This window comes from Gorilla gorilla, chromosome 5 (genome assembly GCF_029281585.2).
Source record: "Gorilla gorilla gorilla isolate KB3781 chromosome 5, NHGRI_mGorGor1-v2.1_pri, whole genome shotgun sequence".
NCBI lineage: Eukaryota > Metazoa > Chordata > Mammalia > Primates > Hominidae > Gorilla > Gorilla gorilla.
The window spans coordinates 56,609,309-56,636,717 of record NC_073229.2 but is presented as its reverse complement, the minus strand read 5'-3'; the positions used below and the strand labels follow the sequence as shown (position 1 = coordinate 56,636,717).

Below are 27,409 nucleotides of genomic sequence, written 5' to 3'. Positions count from 1 at the left end.
GGCAACATATACAATTCTTAGCTGTTCATTATTAGTTAGTACACTAAATTTAAAAAAAAAGATACCTTACCAAGTCATCAAAAATATCTCTCTGATGCACATGGATGGTAATTAGAGTCTCGAACTTCACTCTATCAAACTTGCTTAGATCATGTGTTGTCTGACTAATGAGAGTATTTAGAATATCCAAAAATTTCTGATTGGTCACTTGCATGATTTTCCTGTCATCTTTTGCATTACGTAAAGCCTCTTCTGAATCGTGTGTCCACAACATCTGAATTCCCAGAAGTCCAACCTACAGATCCAGCAGAAAAATATTAAAATTTGCCAAATATTTAAAGCACATCTGCAATTCACTTATTCACATTTTAAACTAAAAATGATATTGACTTGCATTTCTTCACTCCCAAAGGAGGGAAACAGTTAAAGTTTTAACCGTTAATATTTAATTATTTCAAAGTAGATAGATTAATGATTATTAAAATACTGGCTACCATTTGTTGAACTATATGTGTGTTATAGAAGATGGTTAGGAAATTTTTCTACAGAGGACCTGAGACTATTGGATACTTCCATGCAACGATTTTTCTTTCTCAAGAAAAGCAAAGGAAGTCTTTATTATCTGCTTGTTCTTGAACAGGGCTTCCCAAAGGTCTCTCTGCTCTTCTAAAAACAATACACTGCCTATCTCCTTTCTTGATTGCTCCCTCTCTCTGATATCCACGTTTTTATCTACGTCTACTTTTCTGTCTCTATACTTATCTACAGAAGAGAGAGGGAGACAGAAAATGAGAAGGGGAGAAGCTTGTATTCTTTGTATCCTGATGAAGGCATAAAGAAACTGTGAGAGGATGTCACCTTAACCTACAATTTCTGCCCCAGAAAAGGTAATAAAAGTGGTCTGAGCATGCCCCACCCTCACCCCTTCACTGAAATGGTTGTCCCTTCAGGAGCTCTCATTCATCCAGAGTCGAATGACAGATCCAACATCATTTGGACCAAAAGAGAGGACTGAAAGCAGGGCAGGCAGTATGTGGATACTGCTTGGCATGGGCTCAACAGTGAGAAAAGAAAGAATAAAACCCTCTTTCTGTCCCTGCCTTATCAGGGACTTTGATACTTTTCCTGCTAGAGCAGTGGCCAATCCTGGGGGCTGCAGCTAAAGATAAATGAAGGCACCTGGCTGAAGTGAGCAATGGGATCTGGAGAAAATAAGCAGTGTCAGAAAGCCCCCCAAGAGCAAGCAGATTCTGGTCAGCAGCAGATGATGGTCCAAGGAGGGAAAGACAAAGAGAAAAACTACAAAAGCATAGCAGTGTAAGGCTGCCTGACTTAAAGACAAATAGACCAGCAGACCCCAAAACCCACTGCATAATGATGTCTATCCAAAGGCAAGTCTTTACAATCGTTATCTTGAGTCACCAAGAACAGCTTAAAATTATGTTTTTATACTCAGTCTAAAAAGGCATGCGACTTAGTGGTGAAAACCAGAGGATGTCTCATTAAAAAACAAAACAGCAAAACAAGAATGCTCATTCTCATCAATATTACTCGATGCCTATAATAAGCACATTAAACAATATGAGAAGGCACCACATGTTCTCACACACACATGGAAACTAAAATAAAGCTGACCTCAGAGAAGTGAAAGCAGAATGGAGGATACTAGAGGCTGGGAAGGGTAAGGAGAAGAGGATAGGGATGGATTTGCTAAAGGACACAAAATTATAGCCAGGTAGGAGGACTAAGTGTTAGTGATCTATACCAGTGGTCCCCAGCCTTTCTGGCACCAGGCACTGGTTTCATGGAAGACAATTTTTCCATGGACGGGGGTCGCAGGATGCTTTAGATTCACATAAGCAGCGCACAACCTCGATCCCTCAAAGGCACAGTTCAGTTCACAATAGGGTTCGCCCTCCTATGAGAATCTCATGCCGCCGCTGATCTGACAGGAGGTGGAGCACAGGCAGCCATGCTCACTTGCCCGCTGCTTACCTCCTGCTGTGCGACCCAGTTTCTAATAGCCCATGAACCGGTACCGGTTTGTGGCCGGGCCGGGTAGGGGTGGATGGGGACCCTTGTTCTATACCACTGTAGGATAACTATAGTTAAGAATAATCTATAGTTTCAAATAGCGAGAAGGAGGATATTGAATGTTCCCAACACAAAGAAATGATAAATGTTTGAGATGATGGATATGCTAATTACTCTCATCTGATCACAAGACATATCATACGCATCAAAACATCACTATGCACCCCATAAATATGTACAATTGTTATATGTCAATTTAAAAAAAGAACAAAGGAGAAAACAGCAATAAATACATAAATAACGTATTGGAAGGGAATACACTAAAATATTAATAGTCATAATTTCCAGGTGGTAGAAATATGGGAAATTCTTATTTCCACTTTTATTTTATTTTTATTTTATTTAAGTTTCGGGATACACGTGCAGAACGTGCAGGTTTCTTACATAGGTAAACGTGTGCCATGGTGGTTTGCTGCACCTATCAACCCATCACCTATGTATTCCACTTTTATATTTTTTGCATTTTCCAAAATTTTGCAGCAAGGATCCATGGCATTCAAACAATTATAACATGTTTTAAAAGAAAGCAGAAGTGGAATTTTAAACAATTTCAGATAAAAATGTTAAATTAATTTGATAGAGATTTCAGTCATTTGAAAAAATGCCTTAAAAAATTTAATATATATGTATACATGTATATATACACATATATGAATATATTCATATATACACATATATGTATATATGTATATATTTTGTATTATATATATTGTATTATATACATTGTATAAAATACTTTGTAAAATATGATGTATTATATACATTGTATAAAATACTTTGTATTTATGTATATATGTATATATGAAATACAAAGTATTTTATACATATGTGTATATATGTTTATATATATATACACACACATACACTAGAGAAAATCCTGAAAACTAGTCATCTTTCCTACTACATCCTGTTCAACTTCACCACTGTTCTGAACTTGCTCTCAACTCTCTACTTAATGCTAAATCCTCAGCCTAATTTAGGCCAAGCCTCTCCTTCAGGATACACAGGGTCTGGAGAAAGAAAATACGTGGATTTAGTTTCAGGAACTCTTTTCTCAATTTAACAAAGTATTTTATAAGCTTTATCACAAAGGTAGTAATGCTAATAAGAATACTAAAGTTTCCCAAGGTATTATATAATATAAAAATCACAATATTATTCTCTCCAATAATGGTTGATTCTATATCTGTCCTTCTGTGGTTTGAATAAATGATACATCATTTCAGCTGTCTTCAGTTTGTGTGCACTAATTCAGGATTTGGAGCTCAGTTGGGAGGAGTAGTTGGAGAAGAAATACCATTTGGGCAAAAACTGCCTACATTTTCCTTGGATATCTCTTGCCTTTTATCCCATGCTCTCTCTGGCCAGATCACAAATCATCACTTTTCATTTCTCTTGAATGAAAGTGTAATGAAACCATTGGTATCTGCTCCAACCTTGGCCTCTTTGAGGTCTTCACTTTCTAAACATTAGTTGCATGAAAAAGCCTCTCAACAATTTATGTCCATTTTTAATTGCTTGAAGGGAAAATTAAAGACAAGATGGATTTCATTTCAAGAAAAGGTATGCTCATTCCCTTTACATATATCCATATCTATATCCATATCATATCTATGAATTGGTGTATATATATACATATATATATACACACACACACATACACGTGCACTTACACACACAGATGGTCCCCAACTTTCAATGGTACAACTTAATTTTTTTACTTTACGACAGTGCAAAAGCAATATGCATTTAGTAGAAACTGTACTTTGAGTACCCATACAACCATTCTGTTTTTCACTTTCAGTGCAGTAGTCAATAAATTATATGAGACAATCAACACTTTATTATAAAATAGGCTTGGTGTTAGAAGATTTTGCCTAACTGTAGGCTAACGTAAGTGTTCTGAGCATCTTTAAGACATACTAGACTAAGCTTATGATTGGTAGGTTAGATGTATTAAATGCATTTTTGGTTAATGATATTTTCAACTACGATGAGTTTGTTGGGAGATAACCCCATCATAAGTCGAGGAGTTTCTGTATACTAATACACACACACACACATACATACACACGCTTACATACGTATCTATTAGACTCAATGTATGTATCCTTCATGATGGGAAAATAGTGGCATATCCTCCTCTGGGACATGGGATGGGTTGGTCTAGAATGGTGCAGGTTGACAAGCAGGTGGTTGAGAGCTGAGGCTAAAATGAGTGCAAGTAGGCCACTCTAACCTAATTCAAAGCTACAATTGCCTCACACCATCAGGCCAACCACCTGCTAAGCATCCTTCCCCTTTATTTCCATTTCTTTTCACCATTACTTAAGCATTGTGTATTCTCACCTGTGCTGGAAAGTGGCTGAGGAATGGTAAGAGTTGAAATCCTGAATCACTGATTTGATAGAACGCGGATCTAATTATATTATGTAATGATGACATCTGCATTTTTAACAAATCCAGTAGCCAAATCTCCACAGGACCTTTGGCCATAACAGAATTATCCAACTAAAACAAAATTACAAGGATATTATAAATTGATAATAATTTGGCATTTTTACAGATGTTCCATGCACACTTAATAAATCATAGTGCCCTATGCCAAGCACAGTTTCATATTTTATACAAAATATTTTAAATATGGGTAAAATCATCTAATACTATAGCTGGAAGGAACTACATGGATCACCTAGTCCAAAACTTTCACTTTATAAATTACAGAATGAGTCTCAGAGAAGTTAAAGGATTTATCTAAACTAGTTTTTAACAAAGCCCAGGGCTATAGAATGAGAACTCCCTCTCCTCCTGTTTTTTTCTGTAAGAGAACTGTATTCTCCTCAACCTAAGTTTTTAAAGAAATTCTAATAACAAAATTTAAAGCAAGGTAAATTACAACAATTTTTTCTCCTTCTCTTGATATGACAGCCATGATGCGATCATAGTCTTTTGCATGAAATGTCACCTCATTGATGTTGTCAGATACTGCAGGGAGATGCGGCTGTAAGACAGAGGAAAACGTCACACATGAGGCTGGACACAAAAGCCGCTGAGATGTTTTTAAAAGCCTTAATATTTTGTATCTTTTTAAAAGGTTAAGTATTTACTTTATTGTCTCAAAAAATAGAGACTCTGCTTTGACCCTTAACTGGCTTGGAGGTCTACTTCTTAAAATCAAGCCCTACGGAATGTTTTCTCCAAGTCCTGCAAATGGCCCCCTCCCATGCTATGCAGATTAGACTAAGGACTGTCACCTTCCACCAGACGGGGACTGGACCATACCGCCTCCCCCCTCCTCCCCTGACAGATACAGCTCAGTCCTGCCCTGTCTCCTAGCTCTACCTCCACCTTTCACAGAGCCTTTCTATTCTCTTTTCTCACTGTTACAAGTCCCTGGAAACCAAAAAGGAAACAACATTAGCCGTTTCCCAGATCCCCAGACCAGAACTGGCCCTGGGATGGGAACTTCTGTGCCTCCCACTCTCAGTTCGCTACGGTTTTTCTTTTCCTCTTCCAAAGTATTGCTCTGGGAAATGGCTAAAAGCATTTGAGAAGTATTGAGGAAGGAAAAAAGGACAAATCCAAAATATAATCCCTATTTGGTCAAAGAATATTTAGAATAAAATACTCATAATGATAAATTCGATTTAATAAACACATACTGTGTGCTAGAGACTTTGCTATGCATGATCTCATATAATCCTCATGACAGTCCTGTGAGGTGAGAACCATTAATATCCTGATTTTACAGATATGGAATTGAGGCATGGGGAAATTAGGAAGCCTGCCAAGATCACACAGCTAGGAATGGCATAGTCAGTGCATAGTCACTCAACACTGCTGGACTGCATCAGGATGACAGGCTCCAAATACACAGAAAATATGAAATTTTATGATCAATGTAATTTGTAATACTCTTCTTTCCTGCCTGCATTTTTAAGATTTTAACTTCACTTTTATTCTTTATTGTGTATGTCGTGGGAAAAGCAAGTTAGATCACAGATTCTTAGATTATACCTGTATGGTGTGGGAATCACTGGCTTGTCCAAGAATTTCCAGGAGAACTGGATCAGATACAAAGAAGAATCTTGGAAACAGTAATCGTTTCTTCTCCAAATACCTTCAAATAAAGTCAACAGTATGTTACCAAGTGGTTTTTTTCCCCCTAAATTATTATTTTTTTAGTCAAGACATAATCACTAACATCTTTGCTAAGATAATAGCAAACACCTAAAGTCATTTATCACCTACCCCTGCAATGTTTGGTGAAAACCAAAGTCCATGCTCCACCATGGATGACACTTGGGAAAACAAGAGATTCAGAGCAAGGCTGCCCCATCATCTGCTGTCCTCTCCTTTCTCATCAGATGCCCTCCTATGACCTTTGTGAGACTGCTGGAAAGCTCATGGCTTAAACCCAGGGGGAGCACAAACCGTATCTCCAAACCAACACATTTTGAGAGTGAAAGAGAGGACAACTAACCATTAAGCCAGGACAGATGCATAAACTTGGACAAACCAGGATGTATTATCACCCTATTTCAAATAGAGATTGAAAATGAACTGCCTTAAAAAAATTATCCTGACACCATCCTCTTGTGACAGTAAAAAGAAAATAAAATAAAAATGATCTTTGAGTTCGGTGAATTGTTCTCTTAGTGCACATTTCTATTCTACGCCTGCAGTGGCTTGAATGTTAGCCCTCAAAAAGACATGTCCAGGTCCTATTCCCTGAAATCCTGAAGCGTGACCTTATTTGGAAAAAGGGCTTTTGCAGAGGGAGTGAAGTTAAGGATTTTGAAGAGCCCTGAATCCAGTGACAAATGTCGTCATAAGAGACACACAGGAAGAGGAGAAGAAGGCCAAGTGAAGACAGAGACAGAGATTGGAGTTATGAAGGCATGAACCAAGAAACTCCTAGAGCCACCAGGAGCCAAAAGAGGCAAGGGAGGATCCTCTCTTAGAGCCTTCAGAGGGAGCCAACACCTTGATTTCAGACTTCTTGTCTCCACAACTGTGAGAATGAATTTCTGTTGCTTTAAGCCAACTGTCTGTGGAAATTTGTTATAGCGGCCTGACGAAACTAATACAATGCCTTAACCACCCCCAAGTCAAAGGTGCCTTCCTCACAGAAAAGTTCAATCTATGTGAAATTTTAAGTTCCTAGCCCCACTTTAACCATCACTACCAAACCAGAAATGTAGTCAATACTAGTAAGTTTGGGATAAAACACTGTCACATACAAAATGATATGTGATTTAAAAATTAAACTCTTACCCTGTGAGTGACTTCTGACATACTTCCAACTGCTCATGTAAATGAGGTAAAAGTTGTCCCATGGTTTCATCTCCAACACAGCAATTAATCACATTGGGATTCTCATGAGCTCGCTGCATTATTTTTATCCACGACTTGTCAATATTCTGAAAACGTTTTGCTTCCTGAAAACGCATCCATAGCCAGTAAAGATTAGCATTTGGATAATTGAAAAAAAGCAAAGTCTTCACCTTGGAATTTTCTATAGTTCTTCAAACCAGCCTCTATTAGTCTCAGGCTGCATAATTTAAACAGACAATTATTTTTTCATTTGAATTAATTCTGAGCGACACAAACCCAAAGTTATAAAACTGCATATTAAAATGCTTCTTTATCACAATGAGGCTTATTGCTTATTTGTTTCATTGCATTTAACATGTTTTTCAAAGTACCACATGATTAATTTGCAGAGCTATCAACTTAAAGTTCCAATCTAGTGTTTCAGCACCCCAGGTGTTTTGGTTTGAGGAGCAAACTGAAGAAGCATGAAAATAATTTGATCTCAGGATCCTTGGAATAATTACAGCTCAATAGTACCCCAGGGCGGGGAAAAAAAGAAAAAAGACAGTAAAGCCACAAAACAAAGTTTCATTTACATTTTCGCAAGTGAAAATTTTCTATTTACTATGAATGACATTAAGCTTTGTACTCAGTTGCAAAAATGCCTCTAGCAATTGGCATAATCTTTCCTCTTTTAAAAATACAGACTTCTGATTAAAAAACAAAAATGATATATTTCAGTTTAATGTTTTAAAAATGTGCTATTAGTACAAAGGAAATCGGCCATTTTCAAAAAAAAACCTCTTTTATCCTTGATTTTTAACCTATATAGATCCTGCTTGTAAATACAGAAGTTTAGGAAGAGCAGGCTTATATTTCTAATAGCAAAGTTACCTTCATCGACTAAACCTATCAGTTATTATAGTTATTGGCATTTATTTAAAAGGCCCCGATAGAGCTGTTTTAAAGGTTTTGTTACAGCCTCCCAAGGCTGTTTTCTTGCTCCACAGTATGTTCTGATCTGCTAGTAGTAGACTTAGTAATAATTAACTAAAGTTGATCTGTGCTTACAGAGTATAGATTAATTTTAATACTATTATCAGAGGAATATTATGAGGTTAACTCTTAGAAGACATGAACTACTATAATAGTACTGCATTTGAATGTACCTCACATCCTCAAACAACCTCGAGATTATTCACTGTTTAAAACTATGTGAGTTTCTTCTTTCTGCTAATCAGAGGTCAGCACTTTCTAAAAAACTTTTTCTGTGAAGGGCCAGATAGTAAAGATTTTAGACTTTTTGGGCCATATAATCTCAGTTATAACTACTCAACTCTGCTGTTGTGGTGCTACAGCAGCCACAGACAATATATAAAGAATGGATGTGGTTGTGTTCCAATAAAACTTTATTTACAAAAACAGGCAAGTGGGCCATAGTTTGCCAAACCCCATCATAGTCAAGCCTTGACCATATGTCTTTGTGAAGACTTTTACAGAGACATATAGACAACATACACCAAATTATTTTATCAGTAATTACAAAAGCCATATTTACCTGAGGCAGCTGTTTGGCAATATCTCCACCTACAAAGACGGCTTCAAGATAAACCCAAAGGTTCTGTACTACGAGCCACTCTTCAATTATATCTGAGGAAGTGGACAATTTATACACCCAATTCTGGATATTTTTTTTAAATGGAGCATTGTATCTAAAAGGTAAGAACGGAAAAGATCACATTTCAAAGAAGATTCAGAAAATAGTATGGCCTTACCGAAGTAAATTCCAGAAGAAATATTACTTTGGGAATGAATGTTTTGTCCTTAAAGGGCAGTTCCTAATAGATATCATACAGCTAATAAAAATTGTTGCTTTTCATGAATAAAACTCATATAACTGTAGTGATTTTACTTATTGTTCCCATGTGTCAGTCATAGAATAGGAGAATGGGCCTAGTTTTATGGTGCATAGGTCCAGCAAAGGAACTGTGCTGGTTGCTTCTGGGAGTAAATGCCAAGCAAGGAATAAGATGGTTTTCCAAAACGTCTGTGAACCAAATCCAAGTGGGGTCTGCTTGTGAGAGTAACATGTGAGACACTGTTACTGGCCTGTGGAACTATTGAATCTAGGGAAAGAGAACACTATCCAGGGATTTTCCTTTTATGAATGGTCTTGAAGGTTTCATCCAGCAAGAGACAGACTATCTCTAAAGGGACAGGACAAATCAGATCCCTAAAGATCAGGAGAGGGTTAGGCATCACCAGGTTGACCTGGAGAAGATGACCGCAAAGCCAGAGTCAAGCTTGAGGTCTGATGTTCACTTACAGGTGTGCTCTTCCCACCCACAGAGAGAGAATTACACCAGGTACTACAACTAGATTCTGCAGAGCTAGAGACCCAGGGTTGCTACCCCCATATAGCATGGCTCCTGTTTTCTGATCATCAGGGCTTGCTGAAGTGTTTATGAGAATACAAGGGGTCCAGAAAGCTGAGCACAACAAAGGAAGACAAGAAATAGAATGGATGCCATGGAGGAAGCAATGGGAGGCTACTGGGTAAAAACCCCAACTACCTACAGTTAGAGCAAGAAGCCGACTGCAGTGTGTAGCAAGGGCAAGCAGTTTCAATGTGGTGCAAAGACATTTGCTGGTGAGTGGCACTTGTTGACTAGGATCTTCAAACTTTTCTTGATCTAGGACAGAGTGATTCACATGTAGAATGGGGTTTTTTCTGGGTACGGTCTGATGCCTGAATACAACTCATAACTTCCCTGAAAGCCTATGTTATACATGAAGTTATAAATGGAGTTGTACATAAATTGCTCTAAGGAGGTAGGTAATCCAGTTGTTCAGGCAGTAAGAAGCATTTGTCCCAATACTCAGTTTATACTGTTTCCCTGGCCACTGGTCGAGAGCTGAAAGGCAGTCAATATGCCAAAAACATCTTCCAAATAAAGACATGTAAACCAACATGGCATGGGCAGGCATTTAGGGAGATGAAGCAACTAGATAGGCCAAAATTGTCTGCACAGAAAAAAAAGAGTCATCCTTGATGGTGTATAACTTCTAAAGATGGAAAAGGGAGATCTGAAATAAAATCGAGCATAGCTAGTTTCTGTCCTTTGGCCAGATACCTGCATTGTACAACTTTGTGTGGTCAAACCCACCATGGCCCATGAAGTCCCATGGAATCAGGGATCCACCAGGGAAGTGTCACAATCCAGGCAATACCTACAGTCAAGTCTTACCGAAGGAGACATACAGCTTCCTTCTGAAGTCACATCAAAGTAGTCCTAGAGATCCAGCAGGTATGACTCACTACTAGGTCAGTCTGTGGTTAGTTCTGGAACAGTCTTTCCAGACCTACTTGGCACTGCAAAGTTCTCTAGGAGGAGAATCTCCCAGAATTTGATGACTTCTTAGCTATCCTTATACTCTTTCTGGCAGGGCCTAGAAGTTTGTAAACACTGAGTTTACTAATAACACAAATAGGTATTTTACTAATCAGGTTATGTCCAAGTAAGTATGAATTGAAGAAAGCCTTCAAATCCTGAATTTCTTGGCTGCAGACACTGCCCAGGTGAATCTACAGGCCTTCATCAAGAGGTCATCATCCAGGAAGTCAGATGGGCAAAATTTGCAATGAACCATAGGGCAGCAGTTGCCCATGAAGTCTAGGAAGTACTGAATATCCTATGGTCATCTTTGCCAGGATTCCCTGAACACAGAGGATGCATCCGAGGACCTTGACCTTTATATATTCAACCCAGAACTCCCTGGACTGGCAGCTTTGTCATTATGCAAATACAAGACTGCCCCTGGAGCCAGAGGTCATGCAGCATGCAACTCACTAACCAGTGATCCCAACGTGGAAAAGGGATATTAGCTATTTCCTAGGTGTGTTCAGGTGAAGAATAGTTGAGAACTACTGCACAGTCGGCCAGAGGAATAGAGGTTGCCAGTGCCAAAGACCTGACAGAATATTTAATCTGAGTCCTACAGGAATTTCCTAAAGCTGCACTCAAGATCATAGGCACCTCCAAGCTGGTTCGTAGTTCAGTGATGAACAGGTGACCTCATTCAGGCCATAATGGTCTCAGGCTCTTTTCACCATAAAAAATGAAAGTCTCTAAGTAAGTGCCAAGCCCCTAATGGATAGATTGCTGTAGTGGTAGATTGCTCTCATGGGTGGCCAGCAGGCTTTTCCCGGGCCATTGGGTGAATGTTTGAACAGGATTAGCCAAGAGGTCAATGATGTCAAATCAGAGGAACAAAGGAGAGAAAAGATGAAATGAAGAGGTCATCTCAGTGGGGAGCCAAGACCTTCAGAGGACAAGATGCCAGTCTGGGGAGGAATAATTAGGATGGGGCCCACCAGGAAAAATAGGGAAGGGGAGATGAGTACCATTAAAGAAGAGATAGAGGCCATGATTATTAGGGAAAACGGGCAGTTTGTATAGGAACAGACAAGATAATAGCAATTTAGTGCAGAATCCTATCCAATGCAAGAGCTTTAAAACTGAGCTTTTACTTAGAATTTTATAACCCTAAATATCCCATTTAAAACTCTCTCTCAAATTATAAAATTACCTGTTGCTGAGTAAAGACCCTAAGACCATTAAACTATCCTCCATCAAAGTGATAATTTCTCCTGATTCAGTTCCTTTGAGCAGGAGCTCTCCTTTTCCCTTAAAAGCTGCAAAACTCAGATTTTGGTTGGTCCAATTCTCAATCACCTGAGTCAGCTTGGCTTCGATATCCTTCTCCTTAATGGCAGATATGCAAATATCCTTTGAAGGAAAAGCAAAGTATATGTCATGATGTTTTCAACTACAAATTAAGTGCATCATCAAATCATAGAATTTTTTTTTAGCTTGAAAGGGACCTGTAAGTCACCCAGTTCATTTAGTCATTTTACAGCCAAGAAAAGGCTTCAGATCACTGTGTTGCAACTTGACACTAGAGCCTTACTAATTATTTACTAATCGCCGACTACTAATTATTTTTCTGTACCACATACATGAAACAATGGAACTTAAATCATCATTTTTCAGATTATGTTTTCAATTCGAGCTTTTGGCTAAAATGGGGATAATCACAGCTGCCCTGTTTGTCCCAGAGGTTAGCTATGAGATTCAAATGAGAATATACATGAGAGTCTTTTGAACTCTTTCAAGTAACATATAGATATTACTATATTTCTGCCTGTTCTGGTCCTAATATGAATATCTCATTTGCTTAAGCATCAGTTGTTTTTTTCTTATGGGTTTTTCTATATTTTTTTTTGAGAATACTTAATAAGAAAGACTCACGAAAGAAAATAAAAGTAACATATTTTCCCCACAATGCCTCAATGTGTGTTCATAGTTAGAATCACACAGATGAAAAAGAATTTAAAGGTGTGAGATGTTTCCACAAATGATCTTAACACAAATTACTGTGTAATAAATGTCCTAAGAATGATGTGAACCATGGTGATTTCTGAGGAGGGAGGCCTGTGCTGAGGAGGAACAGCTTCGTAGAGGAGGAGGTGAGATTCCAGCAGAGGCTCTCTGGGAGGAAGAGGAAATTCTGTACTGAAGGGAAGCCTTCCTTTAGAGGCAGTGAGTCCAGTAACAGCAGGAATCTAATTTGGCTAATGGTAGAGCATGTGTGGCTGAGCAACTAGATGTATCTGGGGTAGACAGTACCAAGACTCTGTTTTGTGTACCAAGAGTCATTAACACAAGCCTGGAATTACTTGAAATTGTATAATAAAGCACAGCCTATGAATGGCTATATTATTAAGTATAAAAACCTACTTATAAGAAGGAGATGGTCACCAAAGTGTTTCTACCTCTTTGTTTCTTAGTGATATTTACAAATAGGACAAAAATGCTTTGAAAGAAAAGCTTTTTGTGCACACATGTTGTTAAAAAGAGGTAGGAGAAGGCAGAAAACCCAAACCATATATTTGGGAGATTTCTGGTCACATGGTGCATTTTCTCAACTCCAAAAACATAGAATAATGGATAAAATAATTTCTTTAAAGTAAGTAAAAAAGCAAACAGAGCCAGACTTAAAAAAAAGATAAACATATCCATGAACCAAAAGTGGAAAAGCTATGCAAACCAGTTGGTGGAGCTGAAACACAGGCCTGAGGCCTGGACACTGGGGCCAGGCCTTTGGTTCCCATGGGGTGAAGAAGAGTAAAAATGATCTATAGGAAAAGGAGTACCTGGGCTGGGGTCTAAAGCCCTCCATTCACGGAAGGAGGATGAAAACACTGCCTCCAGCTGCCATCTAGGCAACTAGATTTAATGGAACTGTGGACCTGGGGGATGGGGTGACACAAAACCAGCCCCACAACCAGGACCTGAAATAGGTCAGCACGTTCCTGGATCATCACACCACAGCACAGTAGAGGAAGGAGACCGCTATTACAACACCTGGCTCTCAACTTGGGGCTGAGGGGACATGGACAGTGTAGGAGGCAACCACAAAGCCACTAGACAAGGAAAACGAAGACACAAACGGACAGAGACAATTTTAACACATTATATAAGCCAGAATTTTTGAAATCTTGCCCATTCAAAATGAGTCCTCCCAGCCACCCCATTAAAAATTACAAAACCCATGAAAAAAATCTAAGGCTCAGAGGATAGCCAACATAAAAAACAATCACAGCAAAAATTCAGTCCAGGTGAAGTGAATCTTAAAGAAGAATCTGAAAACATCTTTATGTTTAATTTGGAGTTGTTGAAGTATAGATGAAGATAGTATAGATAAAATAATATTGGCCATGAGTTGATAAATGTTAGAGCAAGGAGATCTTTACTTTTGTATGTGTTTAAAATTTTCCCTAATGAAAAATGTTTAAATAATTACGTTTAAAATGCTCAAAGAGATAAGCGAAGACATCTATAAATCTATAGATTTGAAACCTACAGATCTGGGAATATATATAGATTTAAGACTGTAGATCTAAGAATCTACAAAAGGGACAGAAAATTTTTAATGAAAAAATGAAAAAAAAAGATTGGCCACAAAAAAGAATCAATTAAAAATCTTGGAAAGGAAAAATGTAATAATAGAAAATTCTAAAAACTTAATAGACTGAACAGGAAAAAGCATAAAATTAGAAATTGGGAAAATAGTTCAGAGGGATTCACCAAGAACACAATACATAAATAAACAAATTTTTTTTAAGTGGAAGTGCATTCTGGGGACAAGGAAGATGTATTGAAGGGTTCCAGAACAAATGTATTTCAAATAATGTATTTCAAATAATCATATAATCTCATTGAGTTACAAGATTATTTCATAAAAGTCAAGAATGTTCAGGATCATTCCAAATTTTGAGGGTGCATTATAGAGGGCAATTAGTCCAACCTCTCATAAAATATCTGTACAACTCTCAGAAAAGAAAAAGCAGACATTCTTTAATGGATCATTGATAAGAACGTATACACTTATGTACCTCAATATCATCCTTATGTTTAAGGAGTGGTGCTTCCATGATATTTCTAAGGCAAAAAGAATCAGATTCCACATCAAATGGGGTTCCAGTTAACTCGGAGATTCTATCCCAGTGTCTCTGTTTCATGGCCTTATTGGTCATCATTTCCAGTAGAGGACATGACTCACTGAAATCATCAATTCTCTTTTTGAGATCCAAAAAAGCTTGCCAATCTTTAAGTCCTTTTGGAAGTTTACGACATCTTTCAGAAAGAAAGAGAAAAAAAATATGCCACCTTCACATTTATTTGAGGAAGGTTTTATGTATATACACCATTATATTAGGGAATAAATTAGCTTCTGAAATACCTATAGGATCCTAAGAAGATAGGCATTATAAAAAATTCTATTGAAACTCACCTGTTTTGAAATTCCAGCAGTTCTGCATTAATTTTTTCAATATCTACATCTCCCCAAAGTATTTCATAATAACCACTAATACTGCTCATTACGGTGTCATACAATCCATACAGCTTCTGCAGCAAGTTGAGTTCTTTTCTGGGAAACAAAGTAACTAAGTTATCACATCATGTATAATATTTAATAAAGTCCATTATTGGAAAGGCAGAGTTCATCCAATCAAATATTTCATACATTGCGTGTACAATGTCTTATGGATACCAAATGCATTCAACTATATCCATTTTCAATACAAAGACTTCGTTAAAGATCTGTCATTAAGGCCAAGTTTACTGTTCCCAAATATTCCAAGTCAGACTATAACTCGACATTAGCAAATGGTTTATTCTGTAAAGAAAAAAATCTTGCTACTTTTTAATGAGAAACTTACTATACCAATCATTGCAAACAATGTGACCAAAACTTAATGATAAGGTCATAGCTGCGGCTAAGGTTTCATTTGACTTTTTTTTCTTTCAAATACAAGCTGGATTTTATGACAACATTTCCCTTGACTAAGCCCTGATCTGCCTTTAAGACTGAGCTTAAACACCCTATTCCTACCAGAAGTTTTCCCTCATGTGGCCAGGTGTGGTGGCATGTGACTGTAGTCCCAGCTACTTGGGAGGCTGATGTGAAAGGACTGCTTGAGCCCAGGAGTTCAAGGCTGCCGTGAGCTATGATTGCACCACTGCACTCCAGCCTGGGCAACAGAACAAGATCCTATCCAAAAAAAAAAAAATCCCACATGTGCCCAGATGAAGTTACTGTGTTTAAAACAAGAATAAAAGGTCCAAGTAAAGGAAAATTCTTAAATGTGTAAAACACCAAATTGACCACTCAACAGAATTTGTGGATTCTCCCAGAAATTCCTCAGCCCTTAGTACGCCATAAGGTTCTACTGGATTCAGTTTTAGTTTTCAAGTTTATTTATAAGGATTGACATTCACGACTTTTATTCTTCATCAGAGATACTTCAAAAACCAAAAATAAATTTTGTAATGAAGTAAAAGTCGTTCTATCTTTTTATTTTATTTTATTTTTGAGAGAGAATCTCACTCTGTTGCCCAGGCTGGAGTGCAGTGGCACGATCTCGGCTCACCATAACCTCTGCCTCCTGGGTTCAAGCAATTCCCCTGCCTCAGCCTCCCGAGTAGCAGAGATTACAGGCAGATGCCACCACACCCGGCTAATTTTTGTATTTTTAGTAGAGATGAGGTCTCGTCATGTTAGCTAGGCTGGTCTTGAACTCCTGTTCTCAGGTGATCGGCCCGCCTCAGCCTCCCTAAGTGCTGGGATTACAGGCATGAGCTATGGCACCCAGCCCATTCTATCTTGTAATTACCATGTAGGCGTAGTAGATTTTACAAACCTAAGACACATTCTGCAATCTTAGTTGTCCTATTTTTCCAATTCTTGATTCATTTTTAATCATTCTTAGAATTATTTCATTACTACTTATTATTATTCTCAACTATGCTAAAAATGACTAAAAAAAAAAATAAGAAAAGAGAATGATGACATTGCCTAAAGGGTAATGCAACAGTGAAAAAAAAATGACTACTGCATCATCCTCCAGGCTTCTTACTGTATAACATAAAGTACTGCAAAATCTTTCAAAAAAGTATTTAAAAAGAATGCCAGAGACACCATTTTTGTTGTCTTTTGATTTTTGCTTGTTTAATACAGTTGCTTTCATTTAATACAGTTAAGAATTCAGAATTTTTCATTTTCCACCTAAAAGGGAAAAGAGAAGAAAATTGACAAAGAAATGTGTTTCCCAAGTATTAAACAGGAAAGAGAAAGCAGCATTCCCTTTTGATGGTGAAATTGATTAATATGTGAAATCTCATACTATGTCTTCAGATGATCATAATCTAGGTGAATTTTATAAAATCCAGTAATTTATAAGTAAACAATATATTTCCGTAGACTTCAAGAGAAATAAGGGCCTTATCATGCAATATTTTGCAACAAGAACCTAAACTATTCCATTTTGTGAAAAAGATAAGTGACAGTGTTCCTTCATTATTTATATTCACATAAGTTGTATTTGATACATTTCATAAGTGGACAAATGTTGAAGTCAGATGTGTATTCAAGGAAATAGATGATTTAGAAATTTAAAATTTCTTGGAATTGATCATTCAAATCTAAAAGTAAAGTCTTCAATATTTATGAAGCAAAACAGATGACAGTCTTCTCTTAAAAAAATGATGACTGTCCGAGTTTTCAACAGTCTTGAGTCTTGACAATGCAAGTGCAAGAAAAATCAGAATTAATGATAAGCCACAGATCCATTGGAGATAATTTAAAATATGAAATCCATATTTACAGCATGGATATGCTCCAGGTTCACACATGACAGCCGATGAGGAGTTAGTCTCATTCAGTGCTGGTCCCCATTTTGTATATATACATCTTCAAACTAGGATATTACAGAATAAAAGTTTGAGTTTACTCTGCTTAAATTATTATTAAATCTTCTAACAAAAGTGCTTCTTCACCGGACATGGTGGCCCACGCCTGTAATCCCAGCACTTTGGGAGGCCAAGGCAGGCAGATCATCTGAGGTCAGGAGTTTGAGACCAGCCTGACCAACATGATGAAACCCCGTCTCTACTAAAAATATAAAATTAGCCGGGCATGGTGGCACATGCCTGTAATCCCAGCTACTCGGGAGGCCGAGGCAGGTGAATCGCTTGAACCCAGCAGGTGGAGGTTGCTGTGAGCCGAGATCATGCCATTGCACTCCAGCCTGGGCAACAAGAGTGAAACTCCGTCTCAAAAAAAAAAAAAAAAGTGCTTCTCGGTTAGGTACGGGTGCTCACACCTGAAATCTCAACACAATGGGAGGCCGAGGTGGGAGGATCACTTGAGCCCCAAAGTTCAAGACCAGCCTGGGCAACATAAGGAGACTCCTGTATGTATAAAAAATTTTTTAAAAATTACCTAGGCCCAGTGGTATGCACCTATAATCCCCACTACCTGGGAGGCTGAGGCAGGAGGATCACTTGAACTATGGAAGTCGAGTGATTCCACCACCTCACTCCAGTACTAGCAACAGAGTGAGATCCTGTCTCAAAAAAAAAACAAAACAAACAAACAAAAAAAACTTCAAAGCTTCTCACCATTCTTACCATTCTCTAATTCTCACCATTCTCTAAAATTATTCATAAAATTTAAAATATCAAAATGAAAATGGTCTGTTGGTCCAGATGGTAAATGGTGATGATGATTTCTCCTGCTAGCCTGAGGGTGAACGCATTGGATCTCAGGCTGAGTGTGCATCACAGTCACCTGGAGAGTGTGTAAAATGCAGATTTCCTGGGACCCAATCCCAGAGGTTCTGATTCAGTAAATCAGAAATGAGGGCCAGACATCCGCAATTCTAACACAATTGGCTAATGGATTACGTTTGGAGAATGACTGTTTTAGAAAGAGAATACAAACCACGTACCCTAAATGGCTGAAGCATTCATTTCTCTTCAGAAAATTTCATGTCTATTTTCATGAAATTTTCATGTTGTGGCTTTGAAGGAAGTCAACATAAACTTATTTTCTAAAGCCAAGACTCCAATGAGCTAATACTATCACTGTATTAATGTTGCTTTTAAGGAAAGTTAGATTTCAAATTCTTTAAGAATATTCTAAAATTTGATTGAAATACACTTGTTTATATGTGTGGTTTATAATCAATTAGCTTATTTGGACGTCAACCTCAATAAATTCTATGTCTACCCAATGGGGAAGAGCATTTTACCACAAATGGAGTAAGAAGGCAAGGGGAGCCAGGTGTGGTGGCTCACGCCTGTAATCCCAGCACTTCGGGAGGCCGAGGTGGGCGGATCACGAGGTCAGGAGATCGAGACCATCCTGGCTAAGATGGTGAAACCCCGTCTCTACTGAAAACACAAAAAAATTAGCCGGCCGTGGTGGTGGGAGCCTGTAGTCCCAGCTATTCAGAAGGCTGAGGCAGGAGAATAGCATGAATCCGGGAGGCAGAGCTTGCAGTGAGCCGAGATTGCGCCACTGCACTCCAGCCTGGGCAACAGAGCGAGACTCTGTCTCAAAAAAAAAAGAAGGCAAGGGAAGCCAGGAAGGTTATTCCTCTAAATAAACAAAAGTTACTCAAAATTGCTGTGCTTCTGCATAATCACTGACACTATGCAAAAACAGTCAAAAGAAAAAGTAAAGCATAGGCTAAATACAGACCATGCATGCTCAAAATTTTAGCAACATATTTTTTACTCCCCTAGAACGTTTCTTTTGTATAGGAGACTGTGTGTCCAATTTGTAAAGAATAGCTGGAATAAGGAGAATATTCATTTGTGCTCCAAGCTGTAGTGTCCTCTGCATGATAAAGGATTTAATGGTGACATGATTCTTCTAATAGATAGTATTTAATTATTTGCATGTAATACTTGCTTATTTTCTAAACTTACCTGGTTTTGTGTAAAACCTCATAATCAGTCACAGGCAATCCAAAAAGTTGTTCACCAGATGAATATGTAACAAATTTCCTCCACAGATCATCGAAATTGGCCTGTAACAAAGGTTTTTAAATTGTACTAAAATATAATTAATTCAGTAGAATTAAAGTGGAATTTATTTTCATTGGGATAAAAGCTAGGTTGAGGTTTATTAAGTAATATCTATAAAATAAGGATTTGTGAAGCAAATTTATACTGATACCAAGCTATCAGAGAAAAAGTTAAACACTTAGGAAAGTTCGCTTTCAAGCATTCTAAAAGCATTCATTTTATATAAAATTATTTCTTCTTCTTCTCCAGAAGGCCTATATTTCGAGTTCCCATAAGTACATCTAAAAGTAATAAAGCTGCATTTTTAAAATTCTACAATTCAGGATTTTTCAGTAGACTGGCCATCTCTATCCCACAGGGCTCAAATGAGCAAAGTGTTAGTCTAATCCATTCAGTCCTGTTTTCTCTACATGCAGTGAAGAGTCTATAAAAAAGAAGATCCAATTTTAACACCATTTGAAATAATTCTAACAACTTAAATCAGCAAAGTTAATGCACATGTCTTTTAATTTTTCCTTTTGAATTGGGATTTGAATATCCTATATTTGGGATGCTAAATATTAGCAATGTTCAAAGCACAAATGCCAACAGAAGTAACCCATCTGTGAGGACATATGAGCACTCTGTGTAAGTGGTACAGCATATTCCCAAGAACCCTAAATTCCCAGCCCTGGAGAATATCCAGCATCAGACCTCACAAGGCTTAGACAAAAATACAGATCTGACAGATACGTTAGTATATTTTACAGGACCCAGATCAGGAAGGCACGAAGATACCAGGTGAACTCGAATGAACTCTTAGTTCCTAGAGGGCAAGTGCCATATTTTGTACTTTGTGTATTCCTTGGTGGTTGGCATGGTGGTTATTCAATAAATGTACTGAATGAAGAGTCCACAGGACTCTTCACTATGAAGAGTGGGACTATGTGAACACTAAGGAAGGATTAACAATAACACTAAAGTTAGAATACATTAAAATAATGGTGTTTAAAAACTTATCAATGTGTAAAGACTATTGATGGATGCTAACCACTCACCTTTTTTTCCCTTCAGGTTGCAAGTAACATAAAAACACCCACAGCATCAGCTGAACAGGAATAAAGTATCAGCTTTGTCAACAGGCCAGCAGGGTGCCCAAGAACTCCCCAAAATAAATTTGCATGAGAGAGCACCATCAGGACCCAAGGCCCAATATAAGGCACCTCTACCTTCACACATCCAGCCTTTGGCACCTGTTTTTTTTAGGGGGTTGGAGTACATCTCATTTTGAAAAGGGTTGTGTCTACAAATCTGACCTCAAGTCACATATCCCAGTGAAGTGCATGCCAAACAGCCTGTTTGGCTCACACCTCGAGAGACAGGCAGAACAGAAGGTACAGAAAGGCAAAAGATGTGCGCCCTACATTGCCTTTGTTTTTTTTTTGAGATGGTTTTTTTGTTGTTGTTTTGTTGGGTTTTGTTGTTGTTGTTGTTGTTGTTGTTTTGTTTTTTTTTGAGATGGAGTCTTGCTCTGTTGCCCAGGCTGGAGTGCAGTGGTGCGATCTTGGCTCACTGCAACCTTCGCCTCCCAGGTTCAAGCAAAATTCTCCTGCCTCAGCCTCCTGAGTAGCTGGGATTACAGGCACATGCCACAATACCTGGCTACATTAGCAACCACACCCCTGGGTAAAATCTTGGCACATAATGTCCCAGTTGCTGACTAATCAGTTGGTTTACATCACATGCCCTAAATTTTCTCTGCAAACTTGAAAACAAGGTCATCCGCTCAAACAAGCCCCAAAGCTACTCCTCCTACTACATGCCCTCCTTCGATAGGTAGTTCTACCTTTGTCAATATGCCCAAGTTGGAAACCTTTAACTTTTTCCCTCAAACCAGGTTTCAGGCCCGTCAATTCTGCTTTGTTAATAAATTCACAATCCATCCAATTTTCTTCATTATACAGGTGTCACTTGCTTGGTCTCCCTCTTTACAATTTCTTGCTTTTACTACCAAAACTGCCCTCAGTTTGATCTTCCTCTCTCCAAACCAGTCTCCACATTAGTACCACTAAAAATCTTTTAAAAACCAACTATTTTAAAAATTCAAGTATGATCATATCACTACCTGCTTAGAACCCTCCAACCCTCAAGATAGAATTCAGACTCCTCATTATTGCCTACCGGGCCCTCCACTGGTGTTCGCTGCCCGCTCTGTCACCTCGTTCCTCACCATTATCCTCTTTAGTACTGCATCCCAAAGGTACACGCCACCCTACACTCCTTACATCTCCCCATATTGCCCTACTAGTTTCCTCTCTGCCGGGCCTTTGTATGAGCTGCAAATTCTGCCTAACTTTCTTTTTCCCCTCCTTCTTCCCCTGGCTAACTCTAATTAGTCCTTCAAGATGCAGCTTAGATTCTTCCTCTTTCAGGAAGCCTTCTCCATCTGCTCTAACAGCCCATCTGTTTCCATTACACCAGTTTCCATTACACAATTTCACATACCTAGGTCACAGCTCTCATCGCACTTGCAGTTTTCTCTCTAGCTTGCTATCTCTCTATCAGATTTTAGCAGCTTAGAGGTAAGAACCACTTCTTAATCAAATTTCTCCTGAGCAAGCCACACAGTAGGCATCTGATCTTTTTTTTGTTTGTTTGTTTGTTTTTTTTTGATTACTAAGAATGCAGGTGGAAAAGGGGACATGAAAAGAACATAATCACACTATTCACTGTGGGAAACAGGAAAAAGAGCAGGAGCAAAGAAGAGAATTGCTTGATGCTCCTGAGGAGAAAGTTCACATAGAAATCCATGAATTTGCAAAGTATTAATCCATGTGGATGTGTGAACTTTCTCTAGACGCGCTCAGCAATCTGAGTGTAGAAAAAGATGGTGAATGGTTGGCCTGATCCAATGAGTATTGTACAGGCAGAGGAGATAGGACAAAGAAGTAGGGAAACTTAAAGAAATGGATGCAAAAGGAAGACAAAATAATGAATACAGAGGGAAAACATTTGCCAATATTTAAAATATTATTTTGATAAATTTTACTATACTATGATTTCTTATTACTTTACATATCAAATGAAATGCTTAGAACTAAAATAAGTTATATTCTTAAGTTGAGAATCAGTCTTATTCTCTAAAAATACAGAGAGCTATTCTGTGGAGAGGAGCATGGAGGGAGACAGAGGAGTCAATTGCATCATTTAGCAGATTAGAATACAATTAAGGACTGATGTACTTGAAACACAAACTTTTCTATTATAAAGTAAAACCTCCATCTTTCCCCAAAATCATTCTTTTAAATTACACATTGTCGATGTAACAAAAAAAATGTGGTTTCACCTGAAATATCTGCAGCCTGTTGCTAGCTTCTTGGGGTGGTATATTTGGAACCATAGGTCCTTCCTGTAAGGAAGAATATAATCTCCATTTTCATTCTTAATCATATGTATTTGTCAGTTTATTGGGTTTATCTATTATTTCCATTTAAGTAAACAAGCATTATTTTTAATTTAAATTATTTAATTGTGTCCTGTACTTGAAGCTTTTATTTATTTCTAACAGCTTTATTGAGATGGAATTCACATACTATACAATTCATTCATTTAAAGTGTACAAGTCAATGGTTTTTAGTACATTCACAGGGTTGTGCAACCATGACCACAATCACTTAGAACATCTTCATCACTCTATCTTCCATTCATTTTTAAAGGTCCTTGACAGAGCTAATAAAAAATGTGACAAAATTACATTCTGTATGGAGTGTGTACCCCAAGGGCTCTGCCAAATTTCATTTATGATTACAAATGGTGATGCTGTGTTTGTGCATTAGAATAACTGATACAGAGTTCTGAGAACATCCTCTTTTTAATAATTGTTCAGCCCAATATGGAAATAGGGACACACATAAGTTGAATATTTGGAAGAAGCAGTGTCTGGTGGCTATGAACCAGAACACAGTTGCAAAATAATCCTCAAAAACAGTCCCCAAAATAAGTAAAGGAATAAATGAATTTATAGCAACAAATTAAAATAACAGGGGCTACTCCCAATGGAAAAATGAAGGCTATTAAGTATATTAACATGGTCAATCATGATATGATAGATATACTAAATAATAGACTAGATTCCCAACATAATAGTGTTTAAAAAGTAAACTGAGGCCCAATAATTTTTTTTTAAGTTTATCTGAGCACACAGTAATTCATAAATTGGGAAACTCCCAACTAGACTTGGTTCAGGGTCTCCACTGCAGAAGGCTTTTACAGAGTGAGCACAAAAGTAATGCAAAGAAAACATTTTATTGGTTTCATTTATAAAGTTGTCTTCTTTGGTCTATCCTGCTGGAAAGTCCCCAGTTATATAATTACGGGCTTGTTTGCGGCTTCTGATTAGTTAAGCTGTTTCTAATATAGGCATTTATAAGAAATAGTGTGTTCAGATTTGCTTATGTCTGCAAATTGTGCAAGGGCAAGGTAACTTAAGAAGTCTGACTGGCTGTGTCTGTTCAGGGATTCTTCAGACCTGGTCTCCATTTTAAATTTACTTTAACAATAGAATGAGGCAGCAAATCAACAGATATGTTTAGTACATGTTAAAAAAAAAGCATTATATAAGTGACTGGCTGTGTCTGTTCAGGGACTCTTCAGACCTGGTCTCCATTTTAGATTTACTTTAACAATAGAATGAGGCAGCAAATCAACAGATATGTTTAGCACATGTTAAAAAAAAAAAAGCATTATATAAGTAGCACCAAGGGCTTAAATCATCTTATGAATACAGATCCACTGTGACCACTAAAAGAAAGAATATTTCAGGGGAACATATTCAGTCTTGAGTTTAACTTCAAGGTCAACATTATCAGTCAGAATACCAGTTTGAGTATTCTCTCATACTGGGTCAGTACGGGACTGACCCAGTATGACATCTATTATTTATTCTCAGGGACCTTTTTGGTTCTCTAAGAGTTAGTGAGAATACAAAATCAATGGCATAATATCCTGGTATTAGACGTTTATAGTTTCTCACGGCCTTCCAACAACTATATTACATTTTCTACCATGAGAAGTCAGCCCCCGAGAAAGGACAAAACCAGACCCTTTGTTCCTTCCACAATCTCCAAAATTGTTGCTCCTTTTAACAGTAAAATCTGTTTTCTTTCTCTATAAAATTTGCTTAAAGCAAGCTTGCCCAACCCATAGCCCACAGGCCACATGAAGCCCAGGACAGCTTTGAATGCAGCCCAACACAAATTCATAAACTTTCTTAAAACAGTATGAGATTTTTCTGCAATTTTTGAAAGCTAATCAGCTATCGTTAGCGTTAGCGTATTTTAAGTGTGGCCCAGAAAAATTCTTCTTCTTCCAATATGGCCAAGGAAGCCAAAAGATTGGACATCCCTGGTTTAAAGGATTAGCTGTCCCCTTTTTCTGATAGCTGCAAATATGCAAATATAGCCACTTACATGCAACGTACCTATTCCTCAGGGTTCATCACTTTCATTTCATATAAACACATCACAGAACATTTCAACATACAGCAAGAAAATACTTAAATTACCAACTCATATGCTTCTGCAAAGTTTATCACGTCCTCACAAAAAACTTCCACAGACTCAAGTAGATTGCTTTTAAACTTTGGCTGCACTTGAACTAGGTCCTCTTGTACCGAAACCTACAATAAAAAAGAATATTCAACCTGAGAGTGAAAGTAACATATTAAAAACAAAAATTACAATTCTATTCCAACAAGTTTATCTCACAGATATCCTATATGAACAAGGAAGTCTCTGTTTGCTTGTAATAAAATATATTAACAACCCAAATGAACCTACAGGAGACTCAAATCATTCTAGCCCGTGACTCAAGAGGCAAAGCCAATTTCTCTGTAACTGTTTCTGGTTGATCCAGTTCAGGCCATCACTGTGACATGGGAGACAGATACTATTATTGGCATGGTCCGGGTCACATGTTGTCTGTGGGGCTAGGCCAAGACTTGGGATTAGCAATCTCTAATAAGTTCACATGCCTGCAGTCACTGGAGCAAATTCCTAAAAGAAAGTGATATTACACTAGGTATTAAAAAAAATAGCAAATACCCTACACAATGGTCCTGAAATACTCTGCTTAAACCTTCAATAATAATTGCCAGCACTTAAATAATGCTTGCTATCTGCCATGCTCTTTATATATGTTAACTCTTTTAATCTTTGTAACAACCCTATGAAGAAAATTGTACTATGCTAATATGATTACCATTTTACAGTTGAGAAAACTGAGGTACAGAGAGGCTAAGTAACTTCTCCAAAGTCCCAGCGCCAGTATCAGGCAAAGTCAAGATTCAAAACCTGGCTGTGTAGTTCCAGGGCCCCTGCTCTTAACTGCTGTCAACAATAGCAGCTATCTTTAGATTGGAACATACATTACCTCAAGTTCAATGGTGACTGTAGTATAGAACAATCTATCTCTGCTAAAGGATGGGTTAGTGGGTTTAACACTAACCATTAAAGAGATAGAGGAACAACCTAAGTGAGTCTTTTTTTTTTTTTTTGAGATGGTGTCTCACTCTGTCACCAGGGTGGAGACTGGAGTGCAGTGGCACAATCTCAGTTCACTGCAGTCTCAACCTCTGGGGCTCAAGTGATCCTCCCACCTCAGCCTCCCAAATAGCCAGAACTACAGGTGTGTGCTGCCATGTCCAGCTAATTTTTGTATTTTTTGTAGAGACAAGATTTTGACATGTTGCCCAGGCTGGTCTGGAACTCCTGGGCTCAAGTGATCCACCCATCTCAGCCTCCCAAAGTGCTGGGATTACAGGTGTGAGCCACCATGCTCAGCCATGAATCTTTTCCATTGAAATAATAGCAGAAAATTGGGTTTCACTAAACCTCAACAGAGATTTCCTATTTCTTTTCTAAGACTCGCTCCTCTGACTAACCAGCAAGAGGAGCAAGCTATTAGTTAATATTGGATATGAATTTAAATAAACATGAGTTTATTTCTTTCAAAAAAGTATTTTATATACATTACCTCAAGTAAGCCTCATAGACACATAAAAAAATTATCCTTCCTAAATGACCCCAAGAAGAGGTTGAGAAACAAATGTTATTAACTTGCATAAAATCATCCAATTGACTGGTAGTAGAGCTATAGTCACAAGCCGTGACCTCAGCTTCAGTTTTGTGTCTCCTTGCTGTTGTGTCTTGCTTCAGTATAAGTGATAAATATTTCCATAAATAAGAAATGTTAAAGCCAATGTCCAATTTAATTAATATTCTATAAAATTCAGTATAATTAAAGAATGTAGGTCATCCCTTGGAGTTCTTTTTTTTTTTTTTTTTTTTTTTTTTTGAGACAGAGTCTCGCTCTGTTGCCCAGGCTGGAGTGCAGTGGCGCGATCTCGGCTCACTGGAAGCTCCGCCTCCCGGGTTCACGTCTTTCTCCTGCCTCAGCCTCCCGAGTAGCTGGGACTACAGGTGCCTGCCACCACGCCTGGCTGATTTTTTTGTATTTTTAGTAGAGGCAGGGTTTCACTGTGTTAGCCAGGATGGTCTCGACCTCCTGAACTTGTGATTCGC

At 37.9% G+C, this 27,409-nt stretch overlaps 1 protein-coding gene across 2 annotated transcripts in view; it reads right to left on the bottom strand.

Moving 5' to 3' along the window:
- The window catches only part of DNAH8 (dynein axonemal heavy chain 8), a 394,484-nt gene that overhangs the window by 170,997 nt on the left and 196,078 nt on the right, over positions 1-27,409 (bottom strand). For both annotated transcript variants that reach the window (XM_063707575.1, XM_019030248.4), the window contains exons 31-42: positions 25,393-25,506; positions 23,176-23,238; positions 19,752-19,852; positions 15,268-15,405; positions 14,870-15,110; positions 12,001-12,200; positions 8,969-9,122; positions 7,372-7,535; positions 6,112-6,214; positions 4,991-5,095; positions 4,444-4,605; positions 71-295 (exon numbers count right to left, since the gene is read on the bottom strand). In XM_063707575.1, coding sequence (XP_063563645.1) covers positions 71-295; positions 4,444-4,605; positions 4,991-5,095; positions 6,112-6,214; positions 7,372-7,535; positions 8,969-9,122; positions 12,001-12,200; positions 14,870-15,110; positions 15,268-15,405; positions 19,752-19,852; positions 23,176-23,238; positions 25,393-25,506 — 1,770 coding nt within the window. The remainder of the gene's footprint in view (positions 1-70; positions 296-4,443; positions 4,606-4,990; positions 5,096-6,111; positions 6,215-7,371; positions 7,536-8,968; positions 9,123-12,000; positions 12,201-14,869; positions 15,111-15,267; positions 15,406-19,751; positions 19,853-23,175; positions 23,239-25,392; positions 25,507-27,409) is intronic.